Source organism: Leptonotus elevatus, chromosome 1 (genome assembly GCF_054856555.1).
Source record: "Leptonotus elevatus isolate MCC_2025b chromosome 1, RoL_Lele_1.0, whole genome shotgun sequence".
NCBI classification, from domain to species: Eukaryota; Metazoa; Chordata; class Actinopteri; order Syngnathiformes; family Syngnathidae; genus Leptonotus; species Leptonotus elevatus.
The window spans coordinates 44,442,873-44,465,703 of NC_141239.1; the positions used below are offsets into that span (position 1 = coordinate 44,442,873).

Here is a 22,831-nt window from a genome sequence, read left to right on the forward strand (position 1 = left end):
CATATCAAGCATGTCTGGTCTCGTTTTTCTTAACTGAATTTTAACGACAATGATTTTGGTGATCACACTACAAATTACATGTAGACTGTAAATCACGTTATGGTTGGTGAGTGTAAATAAATACATGCCGCTACACCATCAGACCTGTCTGGTCTTTTTTTTTTTTTCTTAAGTTTGTACGTAGACTTTCATTCTTGATTCTTAAATTAATGGATCCAACGAGATAGTAGAGGTGCACTTAATGTTACAGCTGTTGAGAGAGTATAAATACATGGTGTTACATCCATGAGACCTGTCTGGTCTTGTTTTTTTTCTGAAGTGAGTTTTTGTACGTGGCCTTCCATTCTTTTCAATGAATTTGATGGATGTCATCAGTAATGTACACTATTTCAGACCTGACTAGTCTTGTTTTTGTTTTTAAAGTCTTTATGTATGACCTCTTTATTCACAGACTACACATTTTATGGCTCTAATTAGATAGTCAGGTGTACTTAACGTTATGGTTGCATATCAGACCCATCTAGTATTGTTATTTATTTATTTTCCCCAACTCAGCTTTTGTACATGGCCTTTCAATTCTGCAGCGACAGTCAGGAGAAAAGTGCAACCTTCCAAATGCCTCATTGCCCCACACCCCACCACCCGCAGCACACACATTGGACAGAGCGTCTCTCTTTCTGTGCTGTCTGTTTGATGTTGCGGTGAGGCCGCCCTCTAAAAAAAAAGTGCTTGGCTGTCAGCGCACTGTGTTCTAGCGAACCCGCAGCAGCCTCTGTGTGTTTGTGTACGTACAGATCTGCGTATATGTCCTGCATTTGTATTGCAGCCTCCATATAAATGCTCTATCCGCTAAAACAAAAAAAGGACCCTTGTTTAGTCTGGAAACAGAGGGGATCCGTGAAGGAGAGAGCTGCCAACAAAGCACCTCTAGTCAGCTGATGTTTTCCAGCTCCACCATTTTTTTTTTTTAGATTATTATTTTAAGTAAGCTCACGCGCTCGTCCAAGGAGGCCGGGTAGCGAAAAAGCTCATTACTTTTTCATGACATCCCTCGTATTTAATCAACGTCAGAGAGTGTCTTTCCACAGAAAGTCCCTCTCTCCTCTTACCCCAAGTCGGAGCTTTATCTCGTTAAAAGTCTTCTTGCTTGCACTGTATCAGATTAGCTGTGCTTCTGCTATCTCTATCTTCCAGGAAAAAAACAAAACAGCTTTCCAATCCCCTCTGACACCAGCCTTCTTTTGAATGGATGTGGATGTGAAACAAGAAGGAAAAACAATGACTATTTTCTGCACTGCTTGTTATGTGTTGGGGCACAATTGCTGAGGGAATAATGAAAGTAAGTTTATGCAGTGCACTGTACAGGTCTGACTGATTAGTGACTAGTTCAAGTCTATTGTTAACATAAGAGAATTACACATTGTGCAAAAAAATGCATATCTTAGCCTTCAAATCTGCTAGCTTATTGCTAATGCGAGATTGGAAACGCGATAAACAAATCCTCTAACAAACAGCATAGCAACATGCATAACCCATTTTAAGCAATGGATATTAGAACACAAACGGCGCAGCAACGCGGAATGTAGACGCGTATGTATGTAGCAATACTCACAGGCATATTAGAAGTCTGGTCTGGAACAGATTCAGTCAATATCAAATCAAATATAAGTGTTTTGAGTTACAAGCATGGTCATGGAAATTAAATCAAAATTAAACTCGTATCTAACGGCACCATATTAATATGATCAAAATTTTCCTCAACTTTGTTTCTTTTATTAACCTGTGACTGAAAAAATTAATAAATTAAAACCATTTTTTTTTTTTACAAAACACATTTTATTTTTCATCCCAACTGCTACTATTCAACCTTTGGCTACACTTTCCAGTTACTGAACACAATGCTTGTACAGTAAAGGTTTTAAACGGATTTATTTACTTTCTTATGGGAAACGAAATCAACTTGGATGTCAAAGACTAGGTTATGACAGTGGTGATTAACATGTAGCCACAGAAAGGCTCAATTAATAAAAAATTTTTTTTTAAAAAGCACAATGCAGGTCTTGTACGAAAACGTGTCCATGGAAAACAGGACATGTCCCCCCAGACAGCTCCTCAAATGCGTTACATTGTGCAGTTGTCCCAAATGTTGTGACTGATGGCTGAATGTCCTCAACAGAAGGGAAGTGCGACAAAGCCTTTGAACAAGAGAACAAAGAGCTCCTGGACTCCCGATGATGAGTGCGCCCAAGTTCTGCGTGTGCTGGGAAAGGCTGCAGGCCTCTCCAGTGTGGAGAATTGAATTTTTGAACCTGCGCTTGTTCAAGGGAACAGAAGACAGCAGGGGGGAAATGTTAACGATCTTTATGGGCAATAAACAGGACATACATCTTCCACCCAGTGGAAGCTGGTGACCTCTGGGCGTCATTGAGTTGACAGTGAGGAATCTGAGCTTCTTCTTCTTTGGTTGACGTCAAGAAAAAAATGCCCTTCGAGGCTCGGAAGAAGAAGGATGAAAAAGCACAGAACAGTCCTCCGGTGTCATGTCTTCATCTTGTTTTTCCTTCCAGGAAACAGAGTGGCTCTGCATTGTCTCATTGTGTTTAAAGCTCCTGACGCAAACGTAAACCCGCATACTGAACATCTCAAAGGCCACAAAATTAGGTAGAGGAATAGGGATCAAGCCCCCAAAAAACCTGCCAGTAATTTACACCCTTTCCAAAATATATTAATAATTCAAACCTTAAAAATACCACAAACACTAAACTATAATTTCAAACTGATCTTTTCTCTTTCTTTCTTTTTTTCTTCTGAGAGAGCTCAGTATTGTTCATTCGGTAATCTTACCGATTTGACATGTCATCATCATTGCTCTCTCTCTCTTTTTTTTGTATATGCGTGAGTATGTGCGTATGCGGGTGTGTGTGTGCATATGTGTGTGCGTGTGCGTGTGAGTGTGTGCTCATTCATTCACCTAAAACCTATTAAAAATCCCATACCGTTCACCTAAACCGAATACTTTAGAATCCTGCTAGAGTCGTGAAGTTGTCAGGAGACCCGAGGAAGGATCAAAGAAAAGAAAGAAAAGTGAAATCCAGCACCGACCAACACCTACTACCAACCTATTACCAACCAGAATCTTTCACCAACCCCAGAAATATCTAAATTCCAACAAATTAGGGAGACCTCAAGAGGTCGTCAAGGGCCGGAGTCCTGCAGGTTTTGGAGGTTTCCCTTTTCCAACACAAGCTGATTCCAATCAACAGGATTGTTATCAGGGTTATGCAGAGCTTGCTGATGAGCCGATCATATATCAGCTGTGTTGGAGATTGGCAACATGCAAAACCTGCAGGACACCGGCCCTCGAGGACCGTGTGCCCAACCCTGACCTAGACTAAATTTACAGTAGCTCCTCCCATACATACCAAAGCTTTTCGCTCAGTTGAATGTATGCCTTTAACACCAATTGTTACTTTTGTAAAAAAAAAAAAAAAAGAAAGAAAAAAAAGGGCTTTGACGCCAGCTTGTGGCATCTTAAAAAAAGTAAACTCAATTGAACTTTATGTATGGAGCACTTTAAAAACAACCGTCTTAACTTGAAAGACAAATTACAAGGCAGACATACATCATGATTTGACATTCACATTTAGAAATGTAATCATTGTTTTAAAACAAATAATAAATGTGAACATTTACTAGAAAGTCCCATCAGGTATGGTGTGGTCCCACACTCCCCCAAATTCAACAAAAAGCCAAGAAAAAGAAAAACATGAGTTTACACATGGATGCTCTTAGTTGTTGTTGTTTTTTACAATGTAGAAAGCCCCTGCAGTTATTAGCTAATAAGTAGGAACCCACGCACCAACCAGTCTGTTGTGTGCTTCTGCTTTAACTCTAGTGCCTCCGTTTGCCAGAAAGCTTTGGCCCCCACCTTTGCATCAGATAACAGCACATCTGATATGGCTTACCTACTTTATTCTCTGAAAAGCCTTTACGGTAACAAACACACACGAAAAAAGGCTCAATTGCAGTGTGAAAAGTTTCAACTCTACTGATTTTGTGCCATAATAGTAAACATTTTAAAATACTAGATCTGGTATATAACACTTTGTGTGACTAAGTATGACTTTTAAAATGACTAGCGCAGAAGGTTAGCTAAGCTTAGGAAAGCGGTACGCTGTAAAAAGAAGAAATAAAGTCTTGTGCCCCCCCACCCCCCCAAAAAAAATAGCGTTCCCACTGCACACTTTTGTAAATAGACATGACATCTGCAGTCAACCTGCCGAATCATTATTACTAAACCAGTTTTCTTCACGCTAAGTTAGTTAACTGCCATTTGCTTAGCCAAAATCTCATGAAGATGTTTTTCGACGAAACAAATGACTTCTATATTATTAATGTTGACAATATCTTAATAAAAATTAAACTCAGACGTGACCAAAAAAGGATTTAGTTGCGCTACGCTACATATGCAGCCCACATTTACAGTCGTCAAAACCTTGCTCTTTTTTGTTGTGGCTGCGGTCCATGTTGTCGACGTGCCACCAAATCTGGCTAAGAACCGCACTTTCTCTGAGATTTATCTTTCCACACCCTTGCGGTGCACCCAATGCTTACCAGCGAGGCAAATCCAGATGCAAAACCACACAACGGGACCACAAGTTTCACATACAAGGCAACACGCGGATCCGTTGAAGCCCAAATCCCGTTATGAGGAATTTGTCAAGGACTGTACCTTAAATGCATTAACATGGTTACATTTAGTTGAGACAGATGGTTGTCCTGACTGACCACACAACCAATGGAAAAGTGAGACAGTGGGGAAAAAACACAAGTGAAAGCAGGCAGCTGATAGGCCAAGGGACAACAGGAAGTGACAAAATATGATGGCTTGGTAGGGAAACCATATGAAATAAAATAACATTGAATATTAAAAAAGAAAGAAAGAAAACAGGAACTCACTCTCTCTCTCTCTCTCTCTCTCTCTCTCTCTCTCTCTCTCTCTCTCTCTCTCTCTCTCTCTCTCTCTCTCTCTCTCTCTCTCTCTCTCTCTCTCTCTCTCTCTCTCTCTCTCTCTCTCTCTCTCTCTCTCTCTCTCTCTCATACCTTGTCAGTTTATTCAACCACAAAAAGGATAGTTGAGTTTGTCAAAGTCTTGAAAATGTGCTCAAAATGGCTGCTACAAACAAAAATGGCTGACTTCCTGTTCAATTTGGTGCATGCATGCTTGTGACTTTTCCATGTGCTCTGTTTTGCTAAGCATGTTCACCCAATTTTGTGTCTATTAGTAAAACTGATATCAGGTTTTATTTTTTATTTTTTTTATTTATCTTTTCAACTTTAGGAGAACTGCTACTGAGTGATGGACCCCTAAAATACATCTATTTCCCCCAATGGCCAAAACGTGTGACCTTTTGGGCACATTGAGGCCACCAAAGAATAAACGCAGCGATTTCAGATAATTTTCATTCATATCTTTCTTGCTTCATTTGCAGCCCTACAACACTCATTCTATTGCAGTTATGTTTGTCTACATTAACAATAAGTCACACTTAATTGACTTGCTCATTTTATCATTTCCATCTGGTCTCTCCAAACCCCTCTATACCCATATGCACCCCCTTCTGCATGCTCTCCTGTCCTCCACCACCTGTTTCCTGCCTCGTGATCATCATTCAGGGTTTCTGTCCAGTTTTGGATATGTTCAACATAGCCCTTTTTAACACAGGTTGGGATGATGCACAAACAAAAGAACTGTTGTGCACTTTTCAGAGTCGTCGAGTCAGCATGCATGCAGAGGTGTGCCTCCCACTCGGGCTTCACTGTGTGAGCCTTTCAGCAACCCCTTTTCTGGGCCCCTTTTTGCCCTCTGTCCAAAAAAAACCTCCTGCTTTCTATTGTTCTTGTGCTCTCTCTTATCAGCCTTCCTCCACACAAACATCTTTCTGCTTTGCTCCCTGGAAAGGAAAGCTTCAAAGTGAAAAAGGCTAAATGACGATTTCATTTTCTCCACCCATTTAGTGGACTAAGTGCCATAAACACTCTCCCAACAGTCCCAAATACGTCCCCAACTCGATCCCAAAACTCACGCAGTAGTGCCACCTGGTATGTTACTAGAGTTTACAGTACACCAGTTTCACTGATCAACATAAAATTGTGTGGACATGTCTACCATAAAAAGGAGACAAAAACGTTTGGAGGAGCCATGCCTGAAATCAGGAAGTAAGCCATCTTGGCTTGACACAGTAATTTCACATTCAGTACTGCAGCCTGAAGAGTTAGGAAAAAAAAAGATTCCCTAACACATGAATGATTGCCATAAAATACGATGGACATGTCAATCATAACAGCACACACGCAAAATTCTCAAGGGCTCGTGCCCGAAATTGAAAAGGAAATCAGCCATTTTGTTTTTAATAAGTAATTTTTCACTCAGTACTCAGGCACCTGGAAAGTTAGCTAAAAAAAATAATAAACCTGGACACCAGTTTCCCTGATCGACACAGAATTGGGTGGACATGTCTGTCACAATAGGACGTCAAAAAGAGTCCAAATGCCCGAAATTGAAGAGGAAGTTGGCTGTTTTGTTTGAAATCAGCCGTTTATAAAAGGGAAAGACTGTAGAAACAGATATGGCCGTAATTACACTTCATAAAACCAGTTAATTTCTTTACATTCTTTTATTTATTATGCTTTTTCAGAATTGTTTTATTTGACCACGCAGCGGGGTTGGAACAGATTCGTGGCATTTCAATAATTAATTTCATTGGGGAAAATTGAATTACTAGCTTGGCCACGGAGGATAGCAAAGTCTACTTTTAAGTCAAGGTAACACTAAAGATGTCAACGTTATTTCAACATACATGTCTTTTTTTTTTACATCTTGAGTTGCTCAAAAATCATCTCCCATGACCAAAGCTGAGTTTGAAAAAGCAGGCTTTAGCATTTCTGTCCAAGAAAGACTGAATCAATGAGAACGAGCTTTGCTTGGCCTTGAGGGATCACATAAGCGTTAAGTCCAGGGAGTACGTATGAACTCCTGCCGAGGTGTTCTCGGGCCTTTCTCGCACAGGGAAGCTTTTGTTTTCTCACCATATTGTCGCTATGCTGTTTATTATCCCCTCGTTGCCAAATTAATCAAAAAGAGCAATGATTGGATGGGAGCCTATAGCTACAGCATTCCCCATCCGATGTATATCACGACGAGACAAGAACAACAGACCACCCGTGTGACACAGGAGGCACAACTGTTTACTTTTTGCTTAATCTCACAGTTTGATGTCAAGAGATTTGGCAGTGTGAGGCTCTGTAATAAAATCAGGATGATTATCTCCACTGGGCCATGCAGGAAGAAAAGCTATCATTATATGTATATGCAACCTCCCCCAGGGGCATGAATGCTATCTGTAAACCTGCTGAAAAGCAGGTCAATGGCGGTTTGTGGCGCAATTAGAAGGAACGAGTGCTTCATCCCAAAGTGTTAATTAGGAATGAGTTAACCATTTTTTTTTCCCAAGTGGGAATTCTCCCATAAAAACTATTCATTCTAGAGCTGCCAAACACAATTCTCCAAAAGTCATTCAGTACCATCTGGCCAGCTGGAAAGTTAGATCAATGTAGCGCCGACACCTGTTTCACCGATCGACACAACATTTTCTGGATTTGTCTGCGACAAGGCTAAAAACAAAAAAAAGCTCAACATAGTTCCTTCTAAAAGATTAGGGATGTTCAATACCACTTTACTAGTACTTCAGTACTCACCGATACCAAGTGTGAATACCATTTGTACTTACCTCCCCCCCCCCCAAAAAAACAAGACAGATAATTAAAAAAACAAAAACTATATATCTCAATTAGAGCAAATTTCCTTAAAATTGCTTGAAATTAGTGGCAATTGTATTTTTTCAATGTGCTCATAAAAGTCATTTTGCATAGAGCACATAATAAAATGAATTTCAGTAAAATAGATAAATAAAATGAAACAAATAATCCAGTGGCCAGGAAAGTCCCAATCAAAATATGTGGTTGGACAACTTCCTTTTAAGGAATACAGTGAAGTGCAAAGAATTAAATTCATGCAATAGGGCTTCGAGAAACCATAGTTACCGGTACCGATACTGTGATATGCGTCCTGGCATTGGCCCAATACTGATACCTGGTATCGGTACTCGCCCATCCCTACAAAAGATACAACATCAAACCGATAGCATTTCGTTTTTGGCAATACATCATCATGAAATTAGGCTACATTCAAATCTCGCTAGCAGTATCATGACACATCACACAAAACACATACAAACATTCAAGCTTGCACACTTGACTCCCAGAGGGCGTGATTCCATTCACCAGAATGAAACCCAGCAAAAATAATACTTCATTATGCTGCTTGTTTACTGTTTTTGGCCTCCACAAAGTAGGCACGCTGTGATCCAACCACATGCAAGGAGAGTTTCTTTCACAAGGTTCTGATGCAAATATATCATCTGCATCTCGAGGCTGTGTTTTAGACGAGTGAAGGAAAACACAGGCGTTGGATGAAATAACATGTGGCGGACTTAAATGCCAGTTGGTGCGAGTGTTTCTGTGGCCAATCTTCATGTGCATGGAATACAAGCTGAGCTAGAAAGTGGGACTTGTTATTTTCATGGAATGGGAAGGATAAGGTTGAAGTGGTGGAATCCAATCATTTAACTGATTAATTGCGTCTTGAAGCAATTGGGTCAAAATTGGAAGCACGACAGCAGTGCCTTGAAATACAAAATGAATTTGTTCCGTGACCACGTTCAGAACACTTGTATCTCAAATCATCTTTACCCTTTTAATTGAATGGAAATGACATTAGTCTGTTCAAGCCTCCCCCAAAAAATGTTGTCATGTGTTTTTCACACTGTAATAGATTATTTTACACAAACATATAATTCCCTAATTGGGATGCCTGTGGCCAAGGCCCCTGCCGACCCCCCTCTCTAGATGCCCCTGGTTTCAACCATTATGTTTCAGCAAGTTCCAAACAGAAATCCCTGTAAATCGCAATCCCGATGACTCAGTCTAAACGGAATCTGAACGTGCGTCATTGAATATTTGTCAGGCGTCGCCCATGCGTGTGATCATATCAGCCGCACGTTTTTGTCACCGTTTCACCGGAGGCCCCCATTGGGCGGACACGGGACTGCCGGTCTACACGGCGCTGCCAAAAAGTAGGCAGGCATCTGGATTGAGTTTGGTCCCGTTGGGCCAGGCCTTCGGCAGATGGTGTTCGCCGAACAAGCGACATAATGCTGATTAGAAACAGACGGGTGGCTGGAGAAGGGCGCAATCTCACACTTCTACGAAGGCCTCATTTTTTCAATCAGTCAGTGAGGTTGCACATTATTGTGTAGTCAGATTTATTTATTCTTTATTCAATTTTATCATGTCAAATTAGGACTTTGTTCACAACATTCTACTCTCGTATTACTATTTTCTTTGCAAAATTATGTTGTTTTTTTTCATATTATTTAATATTTTCTCACAATTTTTTTTCCACACCATATTTTATTAGATAAAATTACATTTAACCCTCAAAAATAAATATTACTCTTAATATGTCTTTTTCCCCCCAGAAAATTATGACTTTTTTTCTTGTGAATTAAATTTTTTTGCCTCACAGTATCATGTCTTCCAAAATGCAACTTTTTTTCTCACAATATTATATCTTCTTTTTTCATCCGGAATGTCACAACACCGGAGCTTAGCTATAGCCCCGTCAGACAACTGTGTAGCCCCAGTTAAGACCCTCCAACTTTTATTTGATATTCTAAAATACATTTATAAATCATTTTCTCAGCCCCCCATGTATTGGTCAAACCCCCCTTTAGCCCTGTGAGAGAAAAAATCCTGGAGCCGAACCTGGTTCTCATTGAACTTTTTCTTGCAAAATTGCAGCTACCGGTATTTCATGTAGGGGAGACCGGGACTAGTTGTTTAATGGGTAAGTTGTGACATTGCAATTTTCTTCTCCACTAGAGGGCGCAACAAAAAAGTGGAATACTAGTTTTCTTCGTATAAACGGTCAGGGGTTGTGTACTGTCTGAGAAGAGAACAGCACATTGTGAGCTGAGATGAATGTCAGTTATGTGTTTTGCACAACCCAAAGTACACATTTTCAACTTCATATATTTTGAAACAGGTGTCGTACATAGACAAATTCTAGCAGCAAATCATGTGGACTCGCTAGAGGAGAGATTCAGGCATCTTGTCATGCCTCAGTCACGGCTCTGTTTTAAGGTAACTTTAAACTAGAGCAAGTATTAGCCAATATGGTAGTTTGGGGCAACTTGTCTCAGTCATTTTGGGGTTTGTTGTCACATATGCAAAGAATGGGCCACTGAAAAATCCACCTCTGGCAACTATGTTTTCGTATGCCAGAATTGTTCTTCAGATGATGAGTCTGGAGAGTGAGGAAATTAGTTTTGTTTCATTGTTTAAAAAATTATTTTTCCAGTTGTTGGAACTACAGTATGCCCACGTCAGGACTGGTTTAAGTTTCATGATGATCCATCCATCCATTAACTGAAATGCTTTATTTAAAAAAAAAAAAGTATATTTAAAAAATTCAATTTCAAATGCAAAACAGGCATTTGAGGCTGAGAGCTAAGAACTTTAATGTATTCCGTAATATTTTATGTTAACGTTTGCTCAATGACTATAGTAAATCTTTATGATCAATGGCAAACAATTTTTCTGGCTATAAAAAAAAAAAAAAAACTGTAGAAAAGGGATAATTTTGTCCTTATTACATGAATGATAAAATGAATAATACAATTCAAAAAATGAAAATAGGCATTATTTAACGAGATTATTAGAAGAATACGGTTGTTATATTATGAGAAAAATGTGATACATTTACTGAAATAAAATGTTTTTAAAGATATTTGAAATATGAGAATAAACAAAATTAAAGTAATAAAATTGTTATAAAAAGCGCAATTTTTTCCAAGTATAGAGTCTGCATTTTATGAGGATAAAATCATATTATGAGAATAATGTAATATAATTACAAAATAATAGTTTTTTTCACACACAAAAAAAGTTGTAATTTTTAAAGAAGGTGGTAGGTAGGTAGGTAGGTAGGTAGGAGGTAAAAGTATTACAAGAATAAAAGTTATATAAATTACCAAAAGGTTGTTGTTAAAATAGTGCCAAATATACAAGAATATTGTAAAAATAAAAGTGTAATGTTACAAGATTTTTTTTTTGTATTTTCCCTTTTTTCTCTTGTGACAATTGGATTCTTGTAAAAGTTTCACAATTTTATAACCTTATATTTGACTAATTATGGTCTTATTTATGACTTTTAAACGACCAATTACGACTTTATTGTTACAATACTTTGAATCCTCGGTGCAGCAGTCAACAATATCCGCTCTTGCCCACATGCCGTCTTCGCCACAGAGGCACCCTTTATAGTCCCATTCCCCTTGTGGAGTATTCCTAGAATTCATTCCCAAGTCACAAAATTCAACCCCCCCCCCCCCCCCCCCCGCGATCCTTCATATCTGTGCTTGTGCACCACCCATCAACCCAGCACACTTTGGCTGGGACTTTCGGCAAACATGTTCTCTCACATTCATTAAGCGTGCGTGAAAAGAAAGCACATTATGTTCTGTACAATGCACCACTTAACTGTCTAGTAGTTAATGCACGGCCTCAAAGGTGGGGGTCACACACGAGACCTTCCATTCAAAGTGTCTGGAAAGGCTCCAAGTCCAAGTTTGGCAGGGAAAGTCAGACATACAGTAAGTACTGTATACAGTCTCGAAAAATTACAAGGATGCAGTATCTATTTCCAAGACAATAGATCCAAAATATTGTGGTCACTGTCTTGCACTTGCAGTCATGTGAAACGTGCCCTGACCTTAAGACGAACCCTGACAGCACATTTCCCGCCGGCGTCCATGGCTACAGGTGTCTTTGTTTCAGTTCAAAAAAGGCAACGACTGGGACCACTCGGTAGCTCATCCAACGAATGACCACTTGACCTGAGATGGGAGAGCGACTTGTGGATTACTCGCATCGCAATCATCCAGGGGGGATCCATCAATTAGCAACAAAGGGAGGAGAAGGCAGTGATGGTGGTCCTTTTGTTTCGGCACTGCTGCGACTTTTGAAAGATTTTTGGCCGGGCCATTCATTACCTTGAAAAAGGCCAACAGTGACACAAAATAAACATCATGGCCTGGTCAAAATGTCACAGCTTAGAGCCGAAAATAATATCAATGAAGGGCCACATTGGGTCCTTTCATTTGTATTTGAGGGGAAAAAAATACAACTAGATGATGTGTATCAAAATTGCGCATTTCAAATAATACATTCTATCCCCTTTCAAGCTCGGATCGTGGGAGCTTGAGGATACATATGCATCCAGAATATTCTACAACAAACACTGATTCATCCCCAATATGTGTACATTTTCCATGGGAAACTGGGGTTCGCTCCCCCACAATAAAATAAAAACAAAAAACAAAGGAAAAAAATGCTAAGCCATGAGTGTTCGGGTGTCCTCCCACGGGCCGCCATTTTGCCCATCCCTGGTGGTATACAATTTCAGTGTGCACTCTTTCAGTGTAATACCACCTTGTGCCACAATATGGGAGCACTGAGCTCCACTGGTAGAGATCTAGCGTAATTAAGAGCAAAAAAAAAGAAGAGCTTTTACTGAGCACAGAGAAAACGTAAATGTGCTCAGTTTGGATGTGTTGCGCTCCATGTGTGTTAAACTTTTAGTGTTACCGTAACATCACTGCTCATTTTTGTTAGCTCATTTGTGACATTTCATATTATATGTTAGCATTGAGCTAGCCTAACCTAACCCCAGAGCTCTGTATTATACATTAAACAACAAAGAGGCCTTTCCCCCCCTCAATGCTCCGCATCGATGAGCTTATCCTGGTGTGGCGTGATGACAGCGCACATTCCTGTCTATTTGATCTTTCATGAAAAGTCATTTGCAGGTTTTACGCCCCCCTTATTTCAGCTCAACTTCTTGCTTGAGGAAACACACTGTACACTTAAGGCAATTAGTTTTAGAATGTTACAGGATACAAAGAGAAGTGCGTTCATGATCTGGCCCAAACGCCAAGCTAAAAGATAGTTTGTTTGAATTTCCATGTTTGTTTGTTTAAATACAACAGCCTGCCCAAAATCAGTGGTTGAGTTGAATAAGTGCTATTCATATAAAGTCTGGAGGTGGTAAGTTGTCACAGAGGACAACCAGTTTTAACCAAAAAATAACAGTGCTATGCTAGCGTTAGCACTGTAAACAAGCTGATGTTAGCCACGGCTGTTATGACGGTACTAGCATGACTTTTTTTTGGGGCGGGGGTATGGTGTGTTATATACCAACATCTTATCAGTGTGATGTTTTATTATTATTTTTTTTTTTACATGTCCAGTGAATTTAAGTCAAAAAGAAGTAACAAACTTACCCGATGAGCAGAAATTTAGCTTCCTTTCGGAATCCTTTCAACTGCCTGAGGTCCTTTCGTTCTGCTTCTTTTGCCCGATTTGAGCAAATATGACAAAAAGTGTTGTTTTAAAACTGCAAGATCTTCAAGTACCTAACAAAGTATTTCTACATAGTTATTTCCCACCACTAAATGTACAGCACGAAAAGGTCAAGAGTAGTCAGTGCGTCGTGTGTATTTTCGACACAACTGATTGTTTGTCTCGGAACATGATAGTCATTCTATCTCATCAAGAAAAACAAACAGGAGGTTGTTTTGATTCTAAGGACATTCAGTACAGTGGCTCAACAAGCCTCGTCTGAGCTCTCTTGTTAGGCCGTACACGGTGTACTGTGTCCAACCCTCACGGCACTGATAGCAGTGCGTCCTCACGACGCTTCAGGGGCGGACCGGGGGCCCGGCTACAAGCTCGCGCAGAGAGCTTGGCACGGGGCCAAGTGAACACCATTCCAGTTTGCATTCTCCCGATGCGCGCACACACAGTCCAATTTTGTCCGCTCACTTGGACATGCACAAGACACAATGGAGCTGCTGTATTGGGGCTACTCTCGGGCCCCCCATGGGCCTTGTTACAGGTGTTTACATAGTGGCTCACAATATGAGTTAAACCTGCTCGATCTGATGATGTCTAATATGAGAACCGCATCAATGAGTATATGCAGTGTTAAAGAGAAGAATTTTAGAATGACACATTACTTGGAAGTTACTTACTTTAATAACAAAGACAGGCAGTCAGTGCTATAAATAATATAATGGCCTGTAAGGGAAATTAAGTAACAGTTGATTGACAGTTATTGGTTTTCCTTCTACCCATTTTTAGTCATTTTCAAGAAATGTGAAGATAAAACTGAATGGAAACGTTAGAAATTCGAAAAAAGGGCCCAAAATTCGCAAAAAAAGTTTTTACACTTAGAGGGGGTGAATTTTGAAGCGTATCGAAGAAAGGAAAATGTAAATTTAGGCTATGGAAACAGGTTTTGCGAATAACCGCTGGCAAGGCCGGATACACGACGCACGTTTTGACCGGACATTACGTCACACGTACGAGAGGACGAAACTGAATCTTTTTGGAATGAATTAAAGAAGCAAATATGAATGCAGTTTTTGATGGAAAACAGCAAAGAAACGCAACAGTTTATCAAGAATTACAACAAACTCATACGACGGCATCGTACGACTCAGTCGCTTCCTGGTCTTCTTCTTCTTTTAAATTATTGGTGGATCACATCTCTATGGTGTATACCGCCACCTACAGCGGCGGAGTCCCTTCTCAATATTCGCAAAAAAAGAACAGATGGAAACGGCCATAAGTTGCATGTCCGTTTTGCGCGTTTTCAGTAAATTTGCCTAAAAATGCGAAACGATTGAATGTAAACCTGACTAATGAGACAGTTCTTTTAAGATGACATGAATACTCTTTATTTACAGGCTAATTTCTAAATGAGTGATTTTGGAACGAATGTCGATTCGCGGCCCGAAATATAGGGCGTCCTACCGGGAATTGTCCGTCCCTCTAGACGGCCCAGTCCAGGCCTGCCTAACTAACCTTAGTTAATTTAAGTTATTGCAGTACTATATGAGCAAATACATACAGTGTGTTCTGTTACTTATTTCACTATTTAAAAAAGAAAATCAATAATAAAATATTTCTGTGAGGTAGTCATTATTTCACTATTCAAACAATAATAATAATAAAAATAAAAATAATAATAAATATTAGCAAATACATACAGTGTGTTCTGTTATTTATTTCACTATTCAAAAAAGAAAATCAATAGTAAAATATTTCTGTGAGGTAGTCATTATATCACTATTCAAACAATAAAAATAATAATAATAATAATAAATATGAGCAAATACATAGTGTGTTCTGTTACTTATTTCACTATTCAAAAAAGAAAATCAATAATAAAATATTTCTGTGAGGTAGTCATTATCTCACTATTAAACTAATAATAATAAATATTAGCAAATACATACAGTGTGTTCTGTTATTTATTTCACTATTCAAAAAAGAAAATCAATAATAAAAAAATTCTGTGAGGTAGACATTATCTCACTATTAAACTAACAATAATAATAATTCAAATTTAAATAAGATTTAAGAGTCTTAAGTAGTAATTTTGATCGATATTGGCTTCCATATTGATAATGAATGATTGCATGCAGTACAAAAGCCCTCCTCCACACACCCTCCTCCCCAAAAGGTCCACTGTTGAATAGAACAAACAAACAACTAACTAACTGTTGATTAGAAATTGAGACATTAATATTGTGACGTTTGTCAAGAAGGCAAAGTTTGGTGGAGGACCCAGTCGCAGGGAAGCAGGGCAAGGAGGCTAAGGTGATGTACAAAAAAGGACTTTAATGACTACAAAACAAAAGCGACCTCCAAATGGAAAGAGAAAACAAAACGTAGGGAGTACACCAAGGCAAAAACTGGTAGCATGACGGGAGGAAAATGACAATGAACCGACACAGACAGAGGGGAGACAGCAGACTAAATACACACACGCTAATGACAGAACAAAACACACCTGGGGCAAGACGCAAGTGGCCGAGGGCACTGATTAGTTGACACGAGGAAGGGCAGGATTACATTTAACAAGACCAAAGGAGACACACAAGGAAAAACAGAACCCAAACATGACAACGTTGCATTCTTGTGTTGGGATTAAAGTGAGTTTACGACGACATCTGGTGGATAAAACCAGAAACCGCCAATGGATTAAAAAACAAAAGCAAGCAAAAAACAGCAACAACATGACTCTATAATATGAATGCAATAATTGGTAACAGTGAAACTTGGAAGCCATGTTTTGTTGCACTTGTCTGCATTATGCTCTTAAAAGAAGACAAACTGAAAAAGTAATATTTCTATAGCTGTTATTACGATCGAGGTGAGCTGGCGTCTATCCCAGCTGACTTTGGACACTGTGCTGCCATAACAGGGGGAAAAAATCCAGGCTATATATGATTTGGTTTATTTGAGAATCCTGTGAACTATACTAAGAAGTAACACTAAGAAGTGAACTATACTGCTACTGTTTCATTTTAAATGTTAACATGTAGTCCAAATAATATATTTTAAGAAACTAAAATAAATAAATAAATGGTATCTCAACGTTTTCTCCTTTTAGCGCTGGACGCGTTTAATTTTAGAATAGAATGTGGCAGGAAATGGCCCCTGGGTGGGCCTTTGGACACCACTGGTATCGTGTCTCTTGAGGAGATGGCTTAAAGTCCTCCTCGCAGTGCAACACCTGCGTCCGCACGCAGCAGCAAAAAAAAAAAAAAAGCTTCTTCAAAAATTCACCGAGCGAGCGGCATCCAGGAGACAGCGCCGTGAGGCTCCTCGTCTCGCACGTTGTCATGCGTGTTTGTGCGCGTGTCTCCTGTAGGGCTGCTGTGGCATTACAGCAAGCATTACATGCCACGGAGAGGAGACGAAGAGAAAATTCAAATCGAAACATTTGAGATAAGTACAGTAAAAATAAACAGAGAACGTCAAATAAAGTTGCAATTGTGCACACACCCTCATACATGGGGTTGTGGCTGTGCTCAGAAGTAATCAACCAAACTCATGTTAAGTGGGAAGCAGCACGCACCTGTCACCATTTAAAGCCCAGTTGATTAACCCCCAAATAAAGCTCAGCAGATGTTCAAGTAGGCTTTTCCTGACATTTTTGAAGATGCATCCCATAATTGGACGTCTCTCCAGGGGAGTTGCCAAGAGACTGACAGCAACATTAAAGAAGCTTCAAGAAATTATGAAAAGTACCGGCTGGTTAGTACACGTGACACAAATCTCCTGTCCTCTATGGGCACCATGGAGGCAAAATGTTACAAAGACAAACACTCTCGCAAAACACTCCCAAACTCATGTGAGAAATTGAGTTAAGGTCTGATGAATCCAATGGCTAAACAAAACAAAAACAGGGAACCTCCAGGATTTTTTTTTTTTTTTTTTGCTGTACTAGGATAGTGTAATTGCACATCCACTACAGTAGGTGGCAATGGTGCTCTCATCATCAGTATTAGTTTGTATGTGGAAATGTACTTACAACAAAGGCAAATTATACTATCTATAGTCATGGAGGCGAGTTGGGGAGGGGGTGCAAAATATGTTTTTCTTCCTCCCTGGTGGGGGTGGGGGGCATCCAAAAAAGAGAAGCACTGCTTTAAATGCTTTATTCTGATTGAACATACAAAGTTGAAATGTTAACACAATTGATTTCAAGTTCATTGACAGATCTCAAATGTTTCAATCATCTAATAAACAGCAACACAGGCTTTTCACACGTTCACGAACAAAGAATTTACTGTAACGATAACAAGGTGCTTTACCCACAAGACGCCTTCGAACCCACCCGAGTGCCACTTCACGTTGTTTCTTGTACTAACACCTTGAAAGAAAACACGTCCTAAGTGTTGTGTCCAACCGAAGATGGATGGGCAGGTTACCACCGCCCCTGCCATCCCATAGTGACTCCACAGAAAACAACTGACTCCACAGACGACACGAGAAGCTACTGTAAGAGTTTACAACATCATCAAAAAAATGCTGTTAGTGTCATTTTTGTTTTGTTTACCTGCTACACTTTCCTCCCTCTCTTCGTCCGCATCATTGCACATCCCGTCATCTTATAAGTGAGGTCATCTTGAAAATGCTTTTTAGAAATGCTTTGATGTGTTTTTATCTTTTATTTTGGGCTGTTTGTATCTACTTGGCACAGAGATGATTAGTTTGATGAAGGTGCCCGGGTGTTAGCACCTGCTCGGATAAAAAAATAAATGCTGAAATGATTTTAGTACAAATTGTACAAAAAATTAACAAGTGCCATCTCACAAAAAAAATTAGATTTTTTTTCCTCCAACGTTGATTTTAATTGTAGTATCGACTTTATTCTAATTGTTTTTATTTTGCTATTTTAGATTTCATTGCTGTTGGGAAAGTAATCAACTACTTTATGTCCAGATTTGATAAATTTCATTTTTTTATTTTTATAAAAGTGGTCACACAGTTTGCTTTATTACCAAACTATTGTTTTGAAAAAAGCTCAAGTACGTTAATGATACAAGTTTAATAACTTCAAAAATATACCCTAAAAAAAAATCTTATAAATAACACTTTTGGAGATTTGAGAATTCTGTAGTTTTCTACTTTATATATTAAATAAATTCTTGTTTTCAAGTTTAAGTTGTTTTCTATAATTATTTTTATTTTCTTATTTTTAATGTATTTTCTTTGATCATTTTCTCTAATGTATATATTTATTCATGTTTATGGAAAATAATTCATATTTTCCCATAACAGAAAATGTCAAAGACCTTACATAGGGCTGTGTTGTTTGGGTTTGGAGCCTCATAAAATTCTTTCACATCAAACAAATCCTTCACACCCAACGGCTTTTCCACTAATTTCAAAACACCTTTGCACAAAATCTAATGCTCACGAGAACATGCTCAACATAATAATTTTACATTTATTAGATTATTTTTATTATTTTTATGAAGGTATTGGATTGTATTCACGCAAAATTTTAGTTGCGATTGTGAGAGTTTAGTAGGAAATGGTACAAACATCAGATTTTGAACTGAATGGGCATGCTGTGCTCAAACTACAACAATGAACACAAGGTTGTATTTAGTTATTACTTTTGATAACATTTTTATTTTCCTCTTATTTAAGAACGCGGTACGAAAACCTACGAAATGTGCACTAGAACATCAAGCTCATTGGAATTATTTACATACTGTATGTGACTAATGACTAACTTAGCTAAATGCTAATGTCTACAATGCTAATACAACGCTCAAGATCGAGCATCATTTAGCATCCTTGTCATCTAAATGCTACATGAGTTTATTAGCTGCACTTAGCTTGCTTTCTCCTCCTAAATTACGCCTCTGTGCCCACGCTGCCATTCAGGGTGAAATTAGATTCCTTTCAAATAGTTGTACACGAAGCAAGGACTCATCATTTGAACACACCGCACATGAAAAATACACTCTGACTCATTTTTGTGTGTGTGTTTGACACGTGAAATCCATCATAAATGTTTGATAAATCGCAAAATGATAATCAAGACAGACACTACATCTGATCTTATACGTTCAATAAAAATGTTCAAGTAAAACTGTAACTAAAATGACGTGAACTCAATCTTTTTTAACGTCTCACGGCAATTTAGGAGGATATTACCCCAAAATGTAAACAGCTTAATGAGTCCAAAGTGGACTATTTTCGAAGCACCCACAAACATAGGGAGTTCATTTCCCCAAGACGGGAGATAAGATTTGTTACGTAATATTCCGTGCATTATTCCAAAAAATGAAGAAAAAAACCCGAAAAAAATCCAATGCATAGACTGCTAATTGGCATTGACATATATATAATATATAATTTGTGTTTACGCAAATAGTATATGAAATAGTAAATACAATCAAATTGGTACGCTAACATATAATTTGAAATGATTAAACAAATGATGAGTGGTAAATGATGTAACACGTCAGGGTAATTTAAAGAACTGCACAAAATGAAAGATATCAGATACGTCCATTCCAAAAAGACGACTGACACACGTAATACATAAAATACAACATTTTGCAACTAAAAAGACTCCCAAGCGGATTAGGGTTGAAATATGTGTAAAAATGTATAAATGAAAAAAAAGAAAACAAAAAAGAGTGCATTACTTTTTTGCACAAAATCCTATTACATTCTCATAAGAGGTTGTTGACATTCACTATTGTGCATACATTTTTCTTAATCAGTAAAATTGAAATCTTAAAATGAATATTAGAGTTTTTTTTGTTAGTTTTTTAACCTGAATGGCAAAATGAAGAAAATGTAACTCGTCAAGGTAATTTAGTAGGACATTGCACAAAATAACAAATGCGCCAGTTCCACAAAGATGGCTGACGCACTACCCATAAAAAAAGAAAATCACATTTAGCTACAAAAACACTTCAAACTAGTCTGGATGATTGAATGTTCGATACCACTTTTTATTCAGACCGATACCGATACTCTTGAGTAATCATCAATACTGATACCAGATACCGATACCACTAGTATATAAAATTCCCCCCAAGAAAGACCTATAAATCGCAATATAGTTTGTTTCCTTAAAATTGCATGACATTAATAGAAATATTCTATTCCTCTAATTTCAAATGTCTCGTTCCTGATTGTAAAACGGCCACAAGAGGGCAGCCGATACTTGTATCCGCCACCATCATGAGTACCGATACCTTAAAATTAGACTACTATCGGTACTTGCCTATCCCTAATACTAACCAATGTATAATTCAATGCAGCACATGAATTAATAAAACGATTAAGTATTTGCATAAAGCTCACTTAATATCAATAAATGACTGTTTTGGACAAAATCCTACTAAATTCTACTAACAGGCTCATCACTAGCTGGCTGTTGACATCCACGATTTGAATGAATACAATTACAAACAGGACTCAACTTGAAAAACGTTCAATGATTCTCACCAAGTTTTGTACCCTGAGCTTCCTGCACTTCCCATCGGACCCCTTCCAGAACCACCAAAAACGCATGAGGTAAAGATTCAGACTGACTGAGTGCTACTTCCATAAAATAGTTTGAAATTGTATCATATCAAATATACCACAAAGAGAACATTCAGAAAAGTAGTCACACGTGGTTTTTCATCGGGTTGCACAGTGACTCCCTCGTAGTTTGTCATTTTGGTAGCGATACGAAACAAACAATTACTTGGAATATCGTAAAAAACAACAACAACAAAAACAACAACACCCCAAAAATTGTAAACATAGTACCGGTACAAGAGCACAGGTGGCGACACGTGGTCAGAGAACATCGACACGTGTTTTGTTTTGTTTTTTTACTCCTCCTCCATGGACTTCTCAATCTCCTTCAGCCTGCGGACAAACTCCTGAGCCTCCCTGTCGCCCGTCCGAGCATCCAGCATCCGCATGATCGGCTTCTCTGCAGGACGGCAAGGGGGGGGAAAAAAATCCATGATCTCATCACAACCTTTGACAGCAAGTCCATACAGCGGAAAATTAGAACGTCAGAATAACATTTCCAGGAAAGTGTAGTTGGAATCAACAAAAACAGCGGATGTTTTTGCTGTAATGTGCATCGTTTTTTTGTGTGTGGTGATATCAGGGTTTATTTATGATTTCTGATGATTTATGACGGAAAAGGTTGCGATAACGGCGGAATCGTGCAATTCCGATTTTGACAAAAATGCTCAACACACATGGCTCTTTCTTTGACTTTTTCGTGGGTGTACAATTAATAAGGGATGGGCGAGTACCGATACCAGGTATTGGTATCAGGCCGATAACCGGCCTTATTCCAAAGTTTTGGTACTCGCGAGTACCCTCTTGTGGCCTTTTTTATGACCAGGAATTAGAAATGAGAAATGATAAGAATAGAAAACTGACATACATTTCTTGCAACTTTAAGGGACAAAAAATATATTGAGATATGTAAGTCTCCTTTAAAATGATCTGTCATTGTTTTCTTTTTGTGGTATCGGTACTTTGTATCTGTCTGAAAGAATGTGGCATTGAACATCTTTATAATGAATGATGACAAAGACGAAAATGCTGACTATACTATAGAATCAACCAAATTAATTATACTAAAATGCTGCATAAAATGTAGCCTGTGCATTTTTAAGCATTCAGATTTTAGCGGAAACTCAATATTTGCCCTACTATGGTCGTAGAATCACACATTTGTAAGCATTATGCTTTTTTGTTGGCTTTTTTGTGTGCATAGAATTTCAAAATAATAGCGATGACAATTATTTAAATACTAAAGATAAACAGTTGTACTATTAACACGAATACACAGCAATTGGCTATGCTAAAATCTTTCATAAACAATGCCTACATGTATTGAAATAGCAGTGGAAATTCAGATTATAGTTGAAAATTACGGACAATTTCAAGTTGGAAAGTTACAGTGGCACCTTAAAACCATCACAACTATGATGTTAAACAAAAGACACAATGACCGATATCGATTCCGATACCCAGTTTTGCAGTATAGCCGATACTGTTCCGATACCTGCGTTGTTATTTTTTTCAACATTAAAAAGCTCCAAGGGCTAATAGGATATTCTAGCTTGGCATGCAGTGAACACGTCACACATGAGTGAACACAAGATGCTGCATCCAAAGTCCTATATTAGCGTCGGAAATAATAGTATCGGCATGTTACTTGCTAGTACTTGCCAATACCACTGTTTTTATGCAGTATCGAGGCCTCTGCCGATACCAGTATCGGAACAACACTAGTTCAAATTGCATG

General features: G+C 38.5%; 1 protein-coding gene across 1 annotated transcript in view; it reads right to left on the minus strand.

Annotated features, from left to right (window-relative positions):
* Positions 1-17,679: 17,679 nt before the first annotated feature.
* Positions 17,680-22,831, minus strand: part of baiap3 (BAI1 associated protein 3) — a 54,995-nt gene continuing 49,843 nt past the window's right edge. Inside the window, exon 34 of the mRNA XM_086074769.1 lies at positions 17,680-21,493. Within this exon, the coding sequence (XP_085930895.1) occupies positions 21,390-21,493 (104 nt within the window). The 3' untranslated portion in view covers positions 17,680-21,389. The remainder of the gene's footprint in view (positions 21,494-22,831) is intronic.